Genomic DNA, 20,761 nt, shown 5'->3' on the forward strand with positions numbered 1-20,761 from the left:
GTATCTGGTTTTCAGTTTCTGTAACCCTCTTCCTCTCTCTGGGGTGGGTTTTATCAGCTCTATTTAAAAGTGAAGAATCATATCAAGAAAATGAGTTTCGGACAAGAGACCGAAATCTCTGGTTGGGTGAAAAAAGCAGCAATTTGCATTAGACTGCTTAAAGATAAATATTTGAAGAGAGGCAGGAGGCAAAGGGAAGTGGGTGGCCAGGGGCCGTCAGGCTCCAGACCTCATGTCTGAGCCAGGAGCGTCCTGAGGTGAGCTGGGTTGTTTAAATGGTCTTAAATCGCACTATCACCAGCACTGCGTGTTTAATGTCAGCCCTGTGAGGGCACATTCCAGCATTTGAGACCAAAAGATAAGAGTCTGGCTTTAGACTGTGTCTGTTTGTAATTTTATATTTGCACATTGGCATCATCTTAGAGGAAGAAGAAGAAGTTGTGTCGTGGACTTGGTCTGGCTGTTGAAAGGCTCAGTGCTGTGGGCGTTTGCCTTCCAGCCATGGGCCGGCACCGCCAGAGATGGGAACTCCGATTGGGAGGACAGCCTGCAGAAAAGAAGTTGATTGCAAAAGAGAAAAACAAAATACAAATATTTATAAGTCATAATTGCATCTTAGATTTGGGTCTGCATCCAGTAGAGGCTGAGTCATCCTCACCAGCTCACCCGGGGCTGGAGCCAGGTCCCCACTTCCCTGGGGTGTTCTCCCCTCCGGCAGAGCTCCGAGCTGCAGTGGGTGCTCCTGGGACAGGGAGGGACAGGGGAGCGTCCCTGTGTCCCTGTGCAGCACAGCAGGGAGGAGGTGTGGGGCTGCCCAGGCATTGCTGTGACCCCCTCTTTCCCCTGTGTTACATCCGTGGGTGAGCAGAGCAGTACTCCACACCACCGGGTTAACCCCTTCATCCCACATCGCATGAAAAATCCCTCCCTCCACAGCTGAATAGCAGAGAGGGTGGGCTAAGAAATAACACCCCCAAGCCTGCGGTTGGAGCAGACAGGGCCGACCCCCCAGACCACGCACGCCACGGGTGTCCGGGGAGCCCGGCCGGCCTGGGAGGGAGCCCAAGGCGAAAGCGTCTCCTGCGCGGCCGGAGGGACCTTATCAGCGCCAGCTCCTCCCAGGGAAGGGCCCCTCACAATGTGCTGGCCACGGCCGATGGATCGGCGCGTGCATGACTCCCTGTTCCTGGTGACTCATGGATTCGCTGGCCTTCGCCAGTGTCATGGGAAATACTTCTTTAATAACTCAAAAGGCGGGGGGGGGGGGGAGTGGGAAACAGAAAGAAAAACTCCACCACATAGTTCTTTCAAAGTTGTTAACTTCCCAGATTGTTTCTGAAATGTCAGATCTTGCTCAGAGGAAGGAGGGTTTTTGAAAAGCCCCCGCGGAGTGGCTGCAGCGTTGGTCGGAGGGGTGGGCAGGGACGGCAGAGGTGCTGCTGGCTGTGGAAATGCAAGGGTCACTGCAGCTGGCCGGCAGCCGAGCGTGCCGCATAAAAGAGCTAAATGTGGGTTTAAGGAGTGGACTGCTTCACCCCCTTTCTTCCTGGAGGATAACGTGACAGGGAACACTTCAATGGATCGCCAGTGGGGGAGGTGGGAGGGCTGCCAGCGCCGCTGAGCTGGTCGGGCAGCCCCGACGGGCTGGGTGCAGGCACCGGGGCACCCGGCAGAGCCTGAGCCCGTGTGTGCACCCCGGTGCCAGGGCAGAGCTGGGCATTTCCCACCTCCCGCTGCTGATGCTGAAAGGGGAGGCTGCTGAGGAGCAAGGGGAACGATGGGTGGAACTGTTCCCGTGTGCCCACCTTCCTGAGTGGAACTCAGGGACACACACACCTGAGCGGGGGATGCTGCCAGCTGGGGACTGGGACCCCCAGAACACCCGCAGCTCCACTCTGCCTTGTTTTGGATCCGACACCGGCTTCAGGGGCGAGCAGGGGTGGGACATGTTCACCCCTAAACGGAATGGGTGCCCCAGCGGAGCTCAGACACCGCTGAGTGCCTGTGCTGCCTCCAAAGGGCCCCACAAAGTTCCCCGGGGAGGCACAGGACGTGGTTTATCTTTCTCTGCTTTCCATCTGAAGTTTTGCCTCCTTCCGACTTCAGGGAAGGGGGAACGTGGATTGCAGTCCTCTGGGAAGGCGAGGTGTCCCTCCTGGGGATGAGGAGGAACAGAACCTGACAAAACAGCATTTCCCCCGCAATTCGCCGTGTGTTAGAGCTGTTGAATAAAGCGAACCGCAACCCAGCCAGGAGGTTTCAGCCTCCTGAAAATCACTTTTGTGTTACCAGCTCCGGCTTCCAGGTACCACACCAAGCCAGCCCGCCGGGGCGAGCAGCGCTGGGCTCGGGTGGGAGCACCCCCAGCCCCTCACCCGCGGGGCGACGCGCCCTGAGGACCGCGGCCGCCGCTCCCACGCGTGTCCCCGGCGCAGCCAAGGCGCTTCCCCCGCCGCGGGCCGGGACGCGCCGGCAGCGCCGGCGGCGGGGGCGGCCCCTGGCCCGTGCGCGCCCCGCGGAGCCCGGCTGCCCGGAGCCTTCTCCCTGGAAAAAAAAAAAAGCCACGGAGGGAGGGGAGGGGCTGCTGCTGCCTTTTCCCCCATCCTCCGTTTCCGGTTTGCTGCCATATTACTCTTTTTTTTTTTTTTAATTTTTTTTTTTTTTATTTTCCCCTCCCCGTGGTGCTCCCCCCCGCCCCGCAGAAGGGGTGAGCGGGGGCGGGCGAGGCACCAGCGCGCCGGGGCCGCGGCGCTGCGCGATGCTGCTGCCGGCGGCGCAGCCCTGAGCCCGGCCCGGTGCGGGGCGGTGCGGGCACCGAGCGCGGCGGCGGCGGCGGGGGGCGGCGGCCGCGCCCCCGGCGCGGAGACAAAGCCGGGGCCGAGCGCTGGAGGCGAGCGGCGGGGGCGGCCCCGCTCCGCGGACAGGCGGGAGGTGAGTGCCGGGGCTGCCCCGCTGTGGGGCAGGCGGGGGTCCCACGGTCCGGCAGCGGGCTCCGGCGGGGGGTGCCCGGGCTCCGGCAGTGCGTCCGGAGGGGGATGTCCAGGCTCGGGGCATGGGTTCTGGCGGGGGATGTCCAGGCTCCGGCCGTGGGCTCCGGCGGGGGATATCCGCAGTGGGGACCAGCGGGGCGGCGGGGGGATGCCCGCAGTGGGATGCCCGCAGAGGAGTCCAGCGGGTCGGCGGGGTAATGCCCGCGGTGGCCCGAGCTGCTTGTGGGTCCGATCGGGGATGCTGGCAGCTCGGCAAGGAGGCGATGGCTCCAGCCGAGCGTGCCCAGGCTGCCGTGGGGCAGCTGTGGGTCCGGCAGCGTGCGATACCCTGGCTGCGGGTCCCCACAAGGATGCTGGCGCTCGGGCGCCGGGTGTCGGTGGGGCGGCGGTGGGTCCAGCGGGATGCACATGGTCTGGTGGGGCAGCCGTGGGGCCGGCTGGGGGTGTCACTGCCCGGCGGGGCAGAGCTGGGGGCGCGGGGGCTCCGGCGGGGCGGCCCCGCCTGCCTGCAACTCCCCTTTGTTGTGCTCAGGGGCTGTGGGGGACCCCCGGGAGCGCAGGGCGGGGACAGCCGGGCTGTATGTAGGCCAGGACATGAAATATTCATCGCCCCCCTGCTTTGATGTCTCGTGATCCGCTTCCCTTGTTGTGTTTGTTCACCGGTGATTCTGGGGCCAGTGTCCAGCCCTGGTGGACCGGGCAAGTCGTGCCCCTCGCCGTGCCCGCCTGGCTCAGCTGCTGGGGGGGCTGCAGAGCCCCGGCTTCTCCCATTTAAGACTTCATCCAGTCGGGAAGTTCCCCGTCGCAGCCTGGGCGATCCAAGCCCCGTGTGTGGCTGCGAGTGGTGGCAGTGGCGTGTCCCCACTGTCACAGCCCCCGGTGCCATGGAAGAGCATCGTGGGCTTTGCCCTGAGCCACACTGGGGTCAGGATGAGGTTTTATCCCGCTCACTGCCCAGACAGGCTGTGCTGCATCCTGGGGCCACTTGGGATGGACACGGGAGGCAGCCTGCAGGGCTGAGGCTGCTGCACAGGGCTGTGTGCATGGGGACAGGTGTGGCAGAGCGCTGGCATCTTGTGGCACTGATCCTGGCATGGTCCTCTCAGCATCATGTCAGGGAGCTGTGCAGGCTCGTGTGAGACCTGCTGGACTGAGTGGGGATCTGCTCCACCTCCCTGTGTTTTGCTGGCCCTGCACAGTGCACTCCTCCCTGGTCCTTCCTCACCCCAGTGGCTGCTGTGGTGTGCCAGGGCTCAGCCCTGGCCTCGGTGCCAGGAAGTGACTGTGGTCCTGGTCCCAGTCCCAGAGATGTTGAGCAGCAGTAAAGGCTGTAGGTGGCCGGGAGCAGGTTGTGCTGCCCTGTGTGTGCCATGGCCTGTCCTCCTGGCTCCCCAGAAGTGATGCAATGGAAGGGACATGATGTGACATGCAGCCAGGGGTCCCTCAAGACAGGGCCATTAGGAGCTGGGGACAGTGGAGGGTGCAGAGCACAGGGCTCCCTGAGGTGAGCTCCTGCCTGTGCAGGGACAGGGACAGGACAGCACATATCCAGCAGCGCTCTGTGAAACTGAACGAAGGTGGTAACAAAAGACTTGATTTTTCTTTCTCCTGCCTGGCTGGTGCTCCCAGAGGAGGAGGTGCTGGGGATCTTTGTTGCTCTCCTCTCAGCCGAGGAGATACCCACTGCCAGCATGACCAGTGCAAGAACCGAGTGGTGACAAACATCCCAATATCCAGCCATTAGTGGTGGGAATCCTTTTGTCCCTGCCAGACTTGGAGACGCCCCTCAGAACCCAGGGGCTCAACATGTGCCCGGGCCCCCTGTGCAGCAGGTGTTGGTCAGACAGTCACAGGGCTGCCCAGGAAGGCATGAGGAAGGGGATGTGGAGGATGACATCAGCAATCTTGCACTTTAAAGCAATGTCCTTTCTGTCATTTTCACTGTTGGGCTGCCCCTGACACCTTTGCCATAGAGTTTGATCCTGTGCTAAGCCATCAGCTTCAGCTGGCTCCAGATCCACCCAGAGCAAAACTGTGGCACTCAGTGTCTGAGCCGAGGCTTGTGTCTCTGTAATCATTAGCCAGTTATTGCTTATATATCAGGGAGGAACATCTTGGCTTAGGAGATCGAGGGTCAATTCTCACTTCCAAGCTTTGACCTGGGAGCAGCAGGGCAGATGCTCCTCTAAACACCTCCCAGCTTCACCAAAACAGCCCAAGACAGGGTTATTTATGGGCTACACAGCAGCAGCAGGGAAGGGAAGTCCAATGTTCCCTGTCTCGATCGTTAGTGGCCTTGCAGTGCTCCCTGTGTGATGGAGATGCCCTAATGATAGCTCTGCCCTTTAATGACTTTGTGCCAGAGTGATGGAAAATCAGGGAGGTTCCATGGGGAGGCAGAAAGGGCCATCCCAGCCCCTGGCTGGGGAGCAGGGGATGAGACGAGGAGAGCGCTGCGGTGACCAAGCAGTGTGGAGGCTCTGCTGCAAAGACAAGAGGGTCCTTTTCTGCCTTGGTGGCACAGAGGGGACATCAGCAATCCTGAGAGCTCCTGCAAAGCAGCATCATTTCACTGAACTCACTGAGGCAAGCAGGGGATGGACCATGGGGCTCCCACGCCTTCAGAATCCCATCTGCCTCTCCCTGTTACTGCTGTGGGATCCTGCCTGGCCTTTGAAGTCATCACAGAGCTAAACTCTTATTTAATGACACCTGAAGGACTTGGTCCACAACCTCTCATTTAAACAACCAGCAAATGCCTGTAAGATCTTGAAAGAGAAGAGGTAGGAGGGAACAAGCAGCCTGCACCTCCTCCCAGCATGTCTGAGCAGGGGGGGACCCACGAGCATCCCTGGGACAAAGCACTGGACTCCTGGCATGGCTGTGGGAAATTGGAAAGCCTATCTGAAGTGCTATTGTTTCCTGTGCTGTCTATTTTGCAGCTCGGTTTCCAACTTGTTTCTTTATCTCTTGGAACAATTTCCCATCTGAGCTCACTTCCGCATCTCGCCCCGGAGCCCGCCTGGAGATGTGTCCAGCATGCATCCCATCAGAAACAGCCTTGTCAGACAGCAGCACACCCCTGCACCTCCCTGCAGAGGGGAGCCCTTGAACCCCATGCCTGGAGAGCAGCTCGGACCTGTGGATGGAAATAATCATCCATGCATAGCTGTTCCTGGGACAGGAGCGTGGATTGTCACTGTTTCCAGTCCAAGCCGCTCTTCCCGACTGCCCGTAGCTGTGGGTGGTGCAGTCCAGCTCCCGAGGGCTCGTGTCTTGCTGAAGTTTCCACCCATCAGCAGAAAACACCCCGTGTCACGGGGCTGTTTTAAAGCCTTTGGTTCCTCTTCGCTTAAATGGGCAGCAAAGTGGGAGATAGTCCAGTACATCACAGAATTGTGGGCTGGTTTGGGCTGTAAGGGACCTTAAAGCTCATCTAGTTCCCGTTCCCCTGATCATCTAGTTCCAGACTTGCCCAGAGTGTGCTTAGGAGGGCACCCAGGCCCCCAGCTCGGTGCCAGGTTGGCACAGTGACCTTGGCACTGGCTGTGTTGGGAACCAGCGCACATGGCTCTGCACACGCGCGCTTCGCAAAGAAAACCCTGAAACAGATTTCAGGAACAAATGTGGTTTGAACCTGGGCCAGGAACCAGGACCTGCAAATCTGCATGTTGCACTGACTTCCCTGCAGGCTATGGATCTGCTGGCTGCTCTCACTGGGGAGCAGGGAGGGGTTTTCAAGGGCTGGGGGCTGGCCAGGCTGCCGGGGGCATCGGCCGCTGGGCAGGGTGGGACTGGTCATTGAGGTTAACTCAGCCCTTAAACAAATCTGCCCAACTCCATGTAGTCTCAGTGGAGATGCAGCATCTGAAACATCCATAGGATGGCATGTGGGATTGGTGAGCTTGTCTGGAGAAATGTGGAGAAAGAACTGCCTGGATGTTTAAGGCAAAAAAATAAGAAATGGGGCCCGTGCATAGCAAGCTTGCCCTCACCTCACAGCTGTGGGCCCCATGCTAGGAGGACACTGGGATGGCTTTGGGGTCTGCAGCCAAGAGGGACATGTGTGACTTGGGCTGTGCTGTGGTTCTTTCCCTGAGCTTCAAGACTCAAAGGCTGGCCCTGAGTTTCCCAGCCCATGCTTGACCTGTTGGGGTCTCACTCCTGTGACTGTGAGGTTTCAGCTGGGCCTGAGCCCCCTGGGCTGAGAATGGATGGCTGGATGGCTGGATGGATGGAAACCTGACTGCATGCTGTGTAAGTAGCTTCCACCCAGTGCAGCTGCTCCCACTGTTCCTGACTGTGCTTGGCAACCTTGGCCACCAAAACCCTGGGCAATGAGGGTAAAAGCCCATGGCTGCATTGGCCCCTCTACCATGGCAGAGGTTAACAAGTCCAGCTACTGTCCTGAGCAATGTGTCCCCTCCCACACCACACACCAGCTTGGGGGCAGCATGAGAGGGTCAGGTCAGTGCTAAATTGATCCTAAAATTATCTCGCCTCGGGGCACCCTTTTGCAGTAATTTGGGGTTGGAGGCATAGCATTGTGTCTGGGTTCACTTCTCCACTTGCTTTCCCGCTGCATTCCTCAGTTTCCCCTAGGAACACCTGAGGAGAAGCTGTTCTTGGAGTTGGTGAGGTTTTACACAGAGTGTGTGCCTCAGTTTCCCCTTCTCCCAGCCCCACTGCACTGCCCTACCCCATGCACACACCATGGGCAAAGCCTCCCCTTAGACAGGGCAGACAGAATCTGATCTCTGTGAAGCACAAGCACCTTCCTCATCCTCAGCTGCAGCAGGGTCAGGCAGTTCTCTCCCTGGGCTTCCCATGTCCCCGGGTTGAAGCATGTGCTTGCTGACTTATGCAAAAAAACTACACAGAAAGGCTCTTGGAGCCACTCCCTGCTCAGATGGGCCCTTTCCTTCCCCTGCCCATGGGGCAAGTTCTGGTGGGGCCCTGCTGTGCTGAGAAAGGGATTTGGAATCCTTGGAGCAGCAGGAGGGAGCTTCCAGTCAGCAGCCTGGTGCACCAGGCAGGGAGGGTGACGTGGGATCAGGAAGGGTGCAGATGTAGCTGCAAAGTCACTGTGACCAGGATGAGTTCCATGCTCCAATGCCATGAGCTCAGAAGGCTCAGGCTGCTGGGAGCAGGGCAAGGAGGGCAGCTGCCTGCCCACCTGGCTGCCTGCACAGGTGCAGGTGTGTGTGGGGGTGTGCACGTGTGTGTGCACGCTCACCTGAGCCCTCTGGGTGATTTGGGGTGGGCACAGCTCTCGTACAGGGGGGCTCTGCTGAAGGCACTGTGAGCCACAGGTGATGGGAAGCAGAGGAGACGCCCAGTGTCCCTTTGTCCCTGCATCCCTTCAGTCTGTCCCTGACTGAGGATGAGCAGCACAAGCAGGGGCTTGGGAGGGTGCAAGGTTCACGTGTCACTGGTCACATCCACCTCACCCATAGTCCATCTCTGCTCCCCACCACAACTGCAGAGCAGTGCCAGAGGTGTGCAGAGCCCAGCTCTGCTCCAGGAGCGACAGGGATAAAAGACACCAGCTCAGCATTTTTCTTTGTTTTTCATCTGCTCAGGTTGTTGATAGTGAGCACCATCAGGGGCTGAACCTCCCAGCTGGATCCTCTCTGATGTGAGCATCCCACTCACCCTGGGAGCAGCTGGCAATCCAACACAGCATTTTGGGCTTGGAAAAGCTTTTTGGGGCTGGCTGATCTGGGTCCTGGCCCCTCAGGACCCTCCCTGGTTGTTCCTCTGATGCATCCTGAGCGATGCTTTGTTTTGGTGGTGCAGATGGGAGTGTCTGTGGGGACCAGCATCTCTCAGGGCTCTGTTGCCAGTGATGTCCTTGGTGTTCCAAGGCCAGAGCCACAGTCCATACTGTGATCACTCATATGGGACCTGCTCCCGGTCCCATCCATGCCCATGGAGGTGAAAGAAGGAGTTGGGTGTGCACTGCTGGAGGCTGACCCTGCTCATCCAGCCCTGACCTGCAGCCACACATAGCACGTGTACATTAGGGCTGGTGGCCCCATGGTTCCCCAGAGCACGAGGCTTGTGCTGGGCAAATGCCCCAAAGTCCCAAAGTAACCCAGGAAAATGATCAGAATAAATTTGATAAATTTGCACTGTGGGATCCTGATTATTTATTTGAAAATGTTCAGGGGTCTGCAAAGTGGGAAATGGTTGAAATCTGTGACAGAAGAGCCTTGGCCTCTGCTGGGCTTGTCCTTCATCCCCTCCCATTGCAGTGAAGCCCAGCAGGTGTCCTGCCAAGTCTCCAACTGGGAGAGGGGCAATTCCCAGCCCCATGGGTGCACATACCCACAAACCCTCCCAGCATTTTTCCTTTTTTTCCCCAAGAGTGTTTCGGTTCCTGTTCCATGTCAGGAGGGCTGTGGGAGGTTTCCTGCCACGGGGGTCCTACAGGACCCCTCAGCAGGGCTGGTGGGGCTCTGGCTCTGGTCCTGGAGGGCCAGCAGAGCCCTGGGAGCTCCTTGCCTGGCTGGACTGGATGGGCTGGTTTCTCTGAAAGTGGAAATGTTTTAGCAGTGACGCCAGCGTGGCCAGGGGTGGTTGTAACTTGCTCAGATGTGGAGCTTTTCTGCCTCCTGCGTTCCTTGCCCCCTTCCTCCCCCTGCCCTGGAGATTTGCTGCCTGCCTGCACTGATGTCTTGCCCAGGTCAGAATGGGTGTGTCAGCCCTACAGCCACTGTTTTATCCGGATCTGAGACACCTGTGAGTCACAGCAGCCTCCTGCTGCCACCTGCCCCTTCCCCAGGAGCTGGGCAGGGCACGGGGTGGGCTGGGTGCTGCCACAGCCATCCCCTGACAGCCCCCGGGGTGGATGTGCACTTCCAGAAAGCAGAAGGAAAGCACATTTCCTGGAGCCTGAGGCTGCCTGTGCTGCTGGGAGAGGCGCTGCAGAAATGGGGAACAGAAATCACCCCTCCTCCTCCAAGGGCTAGCTCGTGTCACCAGGTCTCCATCACCCCCTCCAGTGGGATCAGTCCCTTGTCCCGGTTCTTTGCCTGGAGGAGGATGGGAACAGCAGGGCTGGGATGGGCCATGGGAAACTGGAGAGTTAAGTGGCTGGCAGTGGGAGCTCAGAGGTGCCAGCATGCCCAGGGGCCAGTGTTAAAAGGGCACATTTTGAGGAGTGCTGAGCCACAGGGCTGTTTTGGGGAAGCATTGCCCCGTGGCTCCAGGCAGTCCTGGTAGCCAAGAGCTCCAGCTCCCAGTGCCATTCCAGCTTGACATCAGAGTTTCCCTGCCTAGCATTGTGTCTTCCCAGCCCCACGGGCACTCCTGCCCTTGGAAGCATTTCCTTTCAGTTTCCTTCTCCCGGACTTGGCAGGAGGAGAGCGGTGCCCTCATCACCTGCCTGGGAGAAGCCAGCTCAGGTTAATGCAGGCCAAGGGCTTTGTGTGCCTTGGAAAGCATTTGCTGGAGCTGGTTGGGCAATTCCTGGCTTTGGCTGGTGTCCTGATGGGAATGCTGGAAGTGCAGACTTGAGTCAGGCTGGGAGGTACTGGGAGGCATCCCTGCTCTGACCCAGAGCACAGTCAGGCTGCACAGCACCCAGCCAGCTCTGAGCATCTCCTGCTGGGGATCCCACCACCCCTCCAGTCCCTGTGCCTGTGCTGGACCACTCTCAGGGTGAGAAAGCTTTGTGTTCCCTTCTGTAGTTGCTGGATGCCCCTACAGTGCAGAAAGGATGCACCCACACACTGACAGATACAAAGATGGTCCCTGTCGGTCCCCAGGCCTGCTGCAGCACAGTGACAAGGATGTGACAAGGTGTGGCAATGGCCACCTTCCCTTCTCACATCTCTCAGTGGAGAAAAGGCTTAAAACTGAGTGCTCAGCTCAGCACCAGCAAGCACAACTTGCAGCACATTCTGCTTCCTGCATCCAGCTGCTTGCATGGTTTCAGGGAGATAAGGCTTGTGGCTTTATGCAGGATGGTGCTTGGGGGTGCCCAGTGTCAGGATGCCCCTGCCTTTGTCTGGTTTTGGGCTGCTGTGGGGGCAGGGGGGGCACAGCCTGCAGCTCTCTGTGCCACTGAGCCACTGCCCATCACCCCAGCAAGCCAAAATCTGCCCGTGGAGGGGCTGACCCTGTGATGGCTGGGAGAGCTCAAGCTCCCTACATGCTCACAGTGTGCTTGCTTGGAGTTTCCCAGTTTCTTGGCCACATGAACATGCAGAATGTGCTTGTGTGCTTCTCAGGGTTTGTTTTGGTCTTTTCAACTCCCTGTTTTGACATGTCTTTTTGGAGGCGTTTTGCATTGCTCCCGACCGTGCTCTCCCCCATGCTTAGGGGGAGTGAATTTGGATGGTTGATCTAATTATCCTTTCCCCTCTTATGAAGCACTGGCCTCTGCTGTCTTGGGCTGAGGAGCTTTAATTAAGATGGTCTTAATTTTAACGGGAGTTGACAGGGCCAGAGAGGAGGAGTTGGGATTCATATCTGTGGGGAGTGTGTTGGAACTTATATCTGTGCTGGGCCCCTGCACAGCAGCTGCACTGCCCTCCCTACTCCAGCCATTCTTTCATCTGGAAGAGCTCTCCATCAGCTGGGGGAGCCAGGGGAAGGCTGGCCTGCCTTGGCTCAGATGCCTTCATCATGCTGTTACTGGGTGAAGCAGAGATCAGGACTGGGGACACCTGCCTGTGGCTGCTCCTGGTTGGAGCTGAGGGATGAGTGAGCATCCCTGCATTGTTCCTCCTGTTTTAGGAATCAGTGCAGGTGAGAAATGAATGTCCTTGTGGAGGAGAAGGGCTGCAGGCACAAGCCAGACATGTCCTCACTGCGTCAGCCGGGCAGGGACAGGGTCTGCAGCACCACACCCCACTTTGGGGCTGGGGCAGCAGCTCCCCCTTTTCACAGCTCCTGGGACTCATTGCAGTCAGCCTGGTCCCAGCCTGGCAGAGACAAGCCTGTGTTCCCTGTCCTGTACTGAGCAAAGCCTGATGGCAGGGACAGGGGACAGGAATTGTCACTGGCTGGACACAGTGACTGTGTATTCAGGTGGCAGAGGGGATGGTGGGCTGGGCCAGGGCAGCCAGGCTGTCCCCAAGGCACGGGGGCTGTGCTGCTGCTCGCTGGCCCCCAGCTGAGATGCTTGCCGTGGGAAAGGGCAAAACCAGGAGCATCCCCTGGGACAGAGGGGGAAACTGTTCTGTGAGCATATCCGGGGCTGTGCATGCACTGAAATGTGGGGAGGGAGCAGAGAGCAAAGCAGGGAAGGGGACAGGGTGCCACCTTAAGATGATTACAAGACTCCTCGATGATTAAAAGACCACCTCGATGCCATGGTAATGGCAGCACTGACCAAGCTGGGATTTCACCCTCAGCACTGACCCCGCTCTCTGGGGGCCACGCTGGCAGGGGCAGCACTGCTGCCACTTCGTGCCCCCCAAGCAGCAGTACGGGAAGGGTGGCAAAGGGCCCTTCGGTTGCCTCCAGCCTGGGACCTCTGGTTTAATGCCCCCCTTGCGGGCGGCTTCCATTGATCCTGCACGGATCTGCCCCGGCTGGAAGGGGCCTGGTTGTGTGCCAAGGGGATGGAGGGGCTGGGTGTGTTCGGGACCTCTGCTCTGTGCCTCTCCCTGTCCCCGGTGCCGGCTGCCATGGGCTGGGTGCCGCCAGGCTGCTTTGTCTCGCCCGCCGTCCCGCACGCTTCATTTTTCAGTCTGGTGTGAGACAGTTGCCGTGATTAATCTCACCGCGGCTCTGCGAGCTGAGGACACGGCTCAGCTCGTCTCCCTCCATCAGGGGCTGGGTGCTGATGCTCCCAGCCCCTGCCCCCTGTCCCCAGCACCCCCACCCTGCTGCGGGCAGTGCTGCTCAGCACCCCCGGCTCTGGAGCAGCTCCAAGGACAGCGCCTTTATTGCCGGAGATGTTTGTTTCCCTCCCCAAAGCTCGGGTGTCTGGTGCTGGGCCCCAGCTTGTCGCGGCATTTCCCAAGGTTTCTGCCTCTGCCGTGTTTTGTCTGCTCCCAATCAGTGTCTTTTGTTAGTGTCTTTGCGAAGGCGATAAGATCGCTTCCCCTGCGCTGTCAGCCTGCCCGTACCACGGCCATTGTATCCTTGAGCGATCCAGGAAAGCAGGAAAGCAGCCGGAGCGGGACTCGCCGCGGAGCTGCCGCTTCCCCTCGCTGCCAGAGCATCTCTCCTCGGGGAGGTAGGGCAGAGGATGGAGCCTTTTCCTGCCACCCAGCTTGCCAGTGAATTTTCTGGGGGGAGACAGCCCGGAGCGTGGGTGTTGGGCGGTCCAGGTGGCATTTCCAGCGCCGGCAGCGGGGGACGGGGATGCCGCTGCCTCGCGTACCGTGATCTGATCCGAGCTGAGCTGTGCAGCCGAGTGTGCTTCATTTTTAATTGCTTTTGGAGAGGGTAGGACTGGGCTGGCCTCTCCTTGCTGCGGCCTCTGCCCCGGTCAAGTTGCTCAGCCCTGGCACCCTCCCCTCTGTCGAGGGAGGAATGGAGGCAGGGAAGACCCCAAATGCAGAGCCAGCAGCACAGGGGATGGGTGGGGATGGCAGTGCTGGTGTTCTCTGAGCCTGGCTGTGGCTGTGCCAGTGATGTGCTGGTGAGGATGGCAGCCCCACTGCCAAGCCAGCAGCAGGGCAGTGCCAGGTTGTGCCAGATGTGCCAGGGAGTGCCAGGCCGCTGCCACAGCAGCCACTTTCAGCCACCAAACAGGCAAATCTCTCAGCATGAGGTTGCTAGTGCGTCCATTCACCCAGGGACCGGCTCTTCCCCATCAGCAGACCTGGTACCTTGTGGCTCTGGCACATGGCTGACCCCAGGCTGAGGATATTTGGATTTTCCTCGTGGCTTTTTTGGGGGTAAATCATTGTTGTGGCCCGTGTCACAGCGTGCCCAGGGGGCAGGGACACGGGCACCACGTGTGTACACGGCACAGCTTTATTTGTATGTGCTGCAGCCTGGAGTTGGGGCTGCAGCTTCCCCCCTGCATCCCGCTGTGCAATCATTGCCAGCCAGTATTTGTCAAGTACAAATTACAAACCATTCAACGTCTTAAAGAGCTGTCAGTCAGCTCCCACTCATTATCCTAATCAAATGCACTAAAAATAGTGACAAAACTTATTAGTAGGGGGAAGGGGAGGCCATGAAAACAAACCTGCGGTGGGGCATGGCCCCTGCATGCAGACACTGGGATATTCCCTTTATATGAGGTGTGAAATCCGGGATGTTGCCCTTGGATCAGGTGTGAAACCGAGGCTCCAGCTGGGACAGGAGCCTGGTGGGATACTGCTTGGGGCCTTGAAGTAGGGTCTGAATCCCCTCTGTGCAGGAGCAGGAGCCCCTCGGGGGTGGCTGAAGCCTCTGCCCAGCGCTGGGTGAGCAGGGCTGGTTGGAGAGAGGATTTCCTTTCTGTAGGAGAAGGAGCAGTTCCTGCAGGAGCTGGCTCTGGGAAAGAGTGGCAAAGCCAGGTGAGGGGCTGCCCTGGCTCTGTGGGGCCATGTCCTGCTCTGCTTTCCACCTGCAGCTCTGCCCCGAGCTGCTGCTGCTGACTGGGGTCCCCCCATCACGCAGGCTTGTGACAGAAAACCGTCCTTTTTGAAAAATTTAGCTAAAACACGCTTTTCTGGATGAGCCAGGGCTTGAGCAGCACAGGTTGCTCCCATACCTTGTGCTCGTTTGTGCCGTAGCTTTTGTCTCAGCTGTTGGAGCAGATGACTCATCCCGGGGGACGAGGTCTCTGCTTGGTGGCCGACCATGCCCTGCCACAGGTCGTGGCTGTCCAGAGATGGAGCAGCAGGGCTGGAAATGCTGGTGTGTCTGGAGGAACTGGCTTTGCTTTTCCCCTGAAAAATCCCTTGCTGGGCTGGGGGTGCCTCTGCTCCCCTTCCACTCTGGGACATGGCTTGGGGTGGCTCCAGCCGCCTGCTTTCCCATCCCCAGTGGGGTTGATGAAGTGGAGCAGAGAATCATCCCCTCTTCACAGCAGAGATCAGAGTGAGCGGTGTGAGCTCACCAGAGGGATGGCGAGGAGGAGGAGGAGGAGGATGAAGGCAGCCCTGGGCACTGAACCGCGGCGTGGCGGGAGAGGGTGTCAGGGCTGCCGCGGTGCTGACGCTCCCTCTCCTCGCAGGCTGCAGCGGGAGCTGAGCTGAGTTCTCCGGCAGCGCCTCCCCACCCCGCGGCCAGGCTGTAGCCGAAAGCACCGGTAAGACATCCCCGATGGCCTGGGCACCGGGCACTGGGCAGCTTCACCTTCTGGGGGGCTCACAGCAGCGGCACTGCGTGCTGTGCCACAGCCACAGCATCCTGGAGCATCCCAGGCGGGCTGGGGCTGGCTGCAGGTGCGGAAGGCACGGCCCTCCACAGTGCTCCCGGTGGAGCTAATGCCTCGCAGCCCATGCCGGTGCTGGTTCTGAGGGCTCCCAGCTTACTCCGGTGCTGGTTCTGAGGCCTCTTATCTCATGCTGGTGGTGGTTCTGAGGGCTCCCTGCAGTTCACTCCAGTGATGGTTCTGAAGCCCTGCAGCACATGCTGGTGATGGTTCTGAGGCCCCTCAGCCCATTCTGGTGCTGGTTCTGAGGCCTCTCAGCCCATGCCAGTGCTGGTTCTGAGGCCTCGCAGCCCATGCCAGCGGTGGTTCTGAGGGCTCTCAGCCCATGCCAGCGGTGGTTCTGAGGGCTCTCAGCCCATGCCAGCGGTGGTTCCGAGGGCTCTCAGCCCATGCCAGCGGTGGTTCTGAGGGCTCTCAGCCCATTCCAGAGGTGGTTCTGAGGGCTCTCAGCCCATGCCAGTGGTGGTTCTGAGGGCTCTCAGCCCATGCCAGTGGTGGTTCTGAGGCCTTGCAGCCCATACCAGCGGTGGTTCCGCGGGCTCTCAGCCCATGCCAGTGCTGGTTCTGAGGGCTCTCAGCCCATGCCAGTGCTGGTTCTGAGGGCTCTCAGCCCATGCCAGCAGTGGTTCTGAGGGCTCTCAGCCCATGCCAGTGGTGGTTCTGAGGGCTCTCAGCCCATGCTGACGGTGGTTCTGAGGGCTCTCAGCCCATGCCAGCGGTGGTTCCGCGGGCTCTCAGCCCATGCCTGTGCTGGTTCTGAGGGCTCTCAGCCCATGCCAGCGGTGGTTCCGCGGGCTCTCAGCCCATGCCAGCGGTGCTTCGTGCCGTGCCGCTGGCGCTGCCCCCCAGGCGGAAGGCAGGGAGTTCCTGCAGGCTGCGACGTGCCCGGGGTGCTAATCCCTGCCGCTGCAGGAAAGCTTCAAGCTGAGCACAGGCAGCGCTGGCCGTGCTCCAGCCCCCTGCACAAGCCCTGGCAGGGGGACAGGGGCAGTTCTGCTGAAAGGTGAATGATGGGGAGCGATGCTGAGCCCCCCATGTCAGCGCTGTCAGCTGTGAAAAGCACGGCAGCAGGGCAGAATCCCACTGGGCATCAGCCAGGCTGCCCTGGCTGGGTGCTGGTGGTGCTGAGCCTCCCTGCAGCCTGCTGCGTGTGGAAATGCTGTATTTATTAGACATAAATTTATTAGACATATACACAGCATAGCTCCTGGCAATGGGTGTTTTTTGCAGTCTGGCTGCTGTCCCACAGCTCCCAGTGATGCTGCTGGGGTGTGCTGGGAGCCACCAACACTTCCTCCCCTGCCCTTTAACTCCAGGGGGGTTTTCATTGTCAGCTGTGCCAGAAGCAGGGGGGTCTCTCCCTGGTGCCTCCCGAGGACCTGAGTGCACAGCACATTCCTGCTGTCATTAATCACTCCTTTGCCAGGCTCTTGCACAACCCTGTGTTCTCCCAGGGGAATCTGCACCCTTTCCTTTCCTGCTGCCAAGGAGGTGTGGGAGCTGCAAGGGTTTTCTCAGGCCCCTCTCCTCCCTGGGGACAGGTGGAGAGCCACAGGGCTAAAGCCACATGGTCATGTAGGCTGAGTTACCTGGGACTCAGAGTGGGCATGGTGCAAGGCTGCCAGTGCCCCTGGGCACAGTTTGGGCTTGCCAGCCTGTATTTTGCACGGGCCAGATTGAAGGCAGAGTGTGTAGCTATTCAGATGCAAAGCAACAGGAGAGCTTGGAGTGGGGCTCTGCAGCCCCTTCCCCAGAGAGCTGTGGGCTCCTGCCTCCTCCTCCTCCATCTTTGGCTCTTGCAGCCAAAGCCCTGCCAGGGCATCGTGTCCCAGTGACCAGCACATCCAGCAGAGCCCTTGCCTGGGAGGGTCAGCACCCCAGTGCAGGGTGGGAGCTCTCCCTGCCCAGACTGCTGTGTGAGGAGGGATGGACTCACAGTTCATGGTGTTCCTGGCCAGGACATGGCTGGAAGTTGCACATCCTGTGCCCACAGGCTCACAGGTGTGAAGGTGAGGACCCCCTTGTTTTAGGGAAGTCCCTCTCCCCTCTCTGTGCTCTGCTTCTACCTAATCTCTGGGCATATTTACTATTTGATACCTCGATTTCCTCAGCACACTGATAAATAATTTTCTGACCCAGGCTCAGAAAATGTGCTTGGGGGACACTTGTGTCCCCAGAGTGCTGCTAAATCCACCACCCTGGCTGGGGTGTTTTCCTGCCTGGGGAAGTGCTGCTTCCAGGGGAAACTCTGAGCAGCTCTGCTCTTGCTCACTGTCCCGTGGGGAGTCACAAGCCACACGGTCACAGCCCTGCCATGCTCCCACTTTTCTCCCTGCACTGCCACTGGCATCCCGGGAGCCCCAGCGGGTGCCAGAGCCCCGGGCAGAGGTGAGCAAGGGGCTGGCTGGGGACAGGGAGGTGGGGGCTCCTTGTCATCACTCCTCAGGTCTTACTCTCCCCTACTGCAACAGGCTTTTAAAGTGCATTTATGGGACAAACTCCTTCTCCTTGGCTGCAGGATCTGCCTCTGGATTGCCAGAAGTGACCATTTGCAAATCCAAAGCTTTTATTTGACCTTTATTTGCTCTGAGACCCCCAAAGCCTGGCACAGGTATGGGTGGACTGAGTCCTGTGGCAGATAGAGGCATGGTCCCTCCTCATCACCTGCATCCACAGGAGGAAGGACAGCTCTGCTGCCCACTCTGCTGGAGTGGCTGCTGGAGTCATACCCAGCACAAAAAACCCCAGTTTATTACATTTCCCAGACCATGGCAGGATCTGAGCCTGCCGGCACGGGTCACACAAGGACACTGCTGGTCCTCTGTGCAGTGTGGGAGCTGGAAAGCAGTAGATGGAAATTGTGTCTTTTGGGAAATGAGCCCTGATCATCAGTCAAAGCCTTGCTGTGGGAGGGGAGCTGAGGGGGACAGGGAGCAGCTTGTGCCTGGCACCCCTCAGCTTTCCCACAGCAAGAGCCAAGGCTTTGCCCCAGTGACACTGGGGCTGTGCAGGCTGCTGGGGCTGCACATGGCTCTGGGGGGCTCAGCCCGAGCTTCTCTCCAAAGCTGGGCTCAAAACCCTCTGCTGGATGAGGCTGAGCCCTCCCAAAGCCTCACTGCATCCAGGTCTGCACCCTGTGGGCAGCAGCTGCCTCCTCTGCTGCTTCCCTGCTTGTTTTCTTATCAGAGATACTCTCCTCCCTGCTTGTCTCCACCTCCCTTTTCCCTCCTGCCATGCGTGATCTAGCCTAAATATTTCCTGCCATAGCTTCAGGACACTGCTGGGTATCCTGCCATCTTTAGAGACTGCAAATAATTCCCTGCCTTCATTTATGTCATTACCTTGAAGGTATTTATAGAGTGTGGTCTTGAGTGGAAAGGAAGGCTATATATAAACTATTTCACTATATATAAAAGCGAGATCCCTTGGTCCTTAGCTGCAAACTGCCTGAAACTGCTCCTGATTTAAACTTTTATCCTGTTGGCTGCATGCTTTGGACTTCAAAGGTCCATCTTCAGTACTAAATCCCCTTCCTGGTAGAAACTCATGTGTAGGAGGAAACACGTGAGGACTGAGCTGTGTCCCATGGCAGGTGCCTGGCCCCAGAGCTGCCACAGTCTCAGCACAGGTCCAGATTCCACGCTCAGCATCTTTACTCTGCACTCCCACAGCTCAGCATGCTTCCCTCTGCTCCCAAACCATGTCCTGGCAGTTTCACTGCCTGCTGCAGCCACACAGGAGGTGTCTCCATGTTAATGAGGGGCAATGGTATCCCAGGGCAAGGGCAGCATGGCCAGACTGCCCAGCAGCTGCTGCTTGAACTGACTCCAGAGGTTGTTTCGTTTCCTGGTGGGCAGGCATCTGTCACTCGAGCCCTGGGAAACAACTTCTTCTTCTTCTTAACAATAATAATTACAATAATAATAATAATGATGATGATGATAATAATAATAATAGAAGCCCTCTGTGTGTCCTGCAGCCCGGGACCATGGGGAGCAGCAAGAGCAAGCCCAAAGACCCCAGCCAGCGGCGGCGCAGCCTGGAGCCCACGGAGAACCCCCACCATGGGGGTTTCCCAGCCTCGCAGACACCCAGCAAGGCGGCTGCCCCCGACGCCCACCGCACCCCCAGCCGCTCCTTCGGCACCATGGCTGCTGAATCCAAGCTCTTTGGGGGCTTCAACACCTCGGACACCGTCACCTCGCCGCAGCGCGCCGGGGCGCTGGCTGGTCCGTGGGGCTGGGCTCGCCAGGGTGGGGTCCGGGTGGGTTTGTGAAATGTGGGGCCCCTCGAGCCAGCTCAGCTACCTTAGAAGGCATAAAATCAGCAGGGTGGCTTCTGTGGTAGTGTTGGAAACAAAAAGGTTTTAATAAAAGGCAAAATAACAAAACTCTTTACTGAGAAAAACCGAGCCAGGTGCGCGACATCTTTGCCCCTGCTAAAACACCTCACAGAAGCCATTATTTTCTTTGTTCTCTTCTTTTTCTAGTAAATTGCTTAGGTGGGACTTTTTGGCTTCTGTCCAATTAGCTGTCATTAAGTTTGAGGTGAACTCCCCAAGGTCCCATGAGATGTCTTTTCACCTAATCGAGGAGTGAAAGTTCTGGGCTTATTTCCTTTTTAAGGGGACAAAGGATATTTTTGTCACTCCGTCAATAGGGGGCACATTCCTATAGGTTGTGTCCAGCTTCTTGGGGTTTGGGGTTTTTGAGGGACTCTGGGCTTAGGGGAGAAGCAGCTCTGTGTTATCAGCCAGTGGGAGGCTGGTGGGAGGGAGTGTCCCTGTGGCTGTGCCCCTCCTGAGTGCTCTTTGTCGCAGGGGGAGTCACCACCTTCGTAGCCCTCTACGACTACGAGTCCCGCACGGAAACAGACCTGTCCTTCAAGAAAGGAGAGCGCCTGCAAATCGTCAACAACACGTGAGTGTCCCTGCAGCCAAGCCCACGGGGTGAGCTGTCACTTCTGCCCCTCCTGTGGAACCCCAGCCCAGCCTGGCAGGACCAGCTGTCCCAGGGATGGGTGCTCAGAGGGATGTGCCAAAATGCACACGGACACGTTGACTTGTCCAAGGACACTGACACTGAAAGCAGTCATTTGCCTGCTTCCTCATCCTCCTGACCCTGCTGCTGGTCACTGTGGCCTCACAGCCTTGTCACCAAGCCATGTCCTCTCTTTGCTGGCCATTCTGTGCCACCACAGAGCCATTCTGTGCCCTCCAACACAATCCTGACCAGTCCTGTCCCCATCCATGCTCAGCTGCCTCTTGTTAGCCTGGACACCTCCCTCAGCTTCATGGGTGCTTTTCCCTGTGCTTGCATGCTGTCTCTGGTCTCAGCTTCTCTCTTGACTCTTCTTTCTCTCCTTCCATGCTGTCGTTTAGGAGAAAAGTGGATGTCAGGTGTGTATTGCACATTCTTACTGTTATTATAAATGACCT

At 58.5% G+C, this 20,761-nt stretch overlaps 1 protein-coding gene across 3 annotated transcripts in view; it reads left to right on the top strand.

The window, feature by feature from the left end:
- The first annotated feature begins 2,699 nt into the window (after positions 1 to 2,699).
- SRC (SRC proto-oncogene, non-receptor tyrosine kinase) overlaps positions 2,700 to 20,761 on the top strand; it is a 31,692-nt gene continuing 13,630 nt past the window's right edge. Inside the window, exons 1-5 of one of the 3 annotated variants that reach the window (XM_077187229.1) lie at positions 2,700 to 2,931; positions 15,124 to 15,198; positions 19,304 to 19,553; positions 20,144 to 20,243; positions 20,705 to 20,722. In XM_077187229.1, the coding sequence (XP_077043344.1) occupies positions 19,313 to 19,553; positions 20,144 to 20,243; positions 20,705 to 20,722 (359 nt within the window). In that variant the 5' untranslated portion in view covers positions 2,700 to 2,931; positions 15,124 to 15,198; positions 19,304 to 19,312. The remainder of the gene's footprint in view (positions 2,932 to 15,123; positions 15,199 to 19,303; positions 19,554 to 20,143; positions 20,244 to 20,704; positions 20,723 to 20,761) is intronic. The other 2 variants (XM_054644306.2, XM_077187230.1) reach the window with 2 other exon arrangements.

Source organism: Agelaius phoeniceus, chromosome 17 (assembly GCF_051311805.1).
Source record: "Agelaius phoeniceus isolate bAgePho1 chromosome 17, bAgePho1.hap1, whole genome shotgun sequence".
Classification (NCBI taxonomy): domain Eukaryota; kingdom Metazoa; phylum Chordata; class Aves; order Passeriformes; family Icteridae; genus Agelaius; species Agelaius phoeniceus.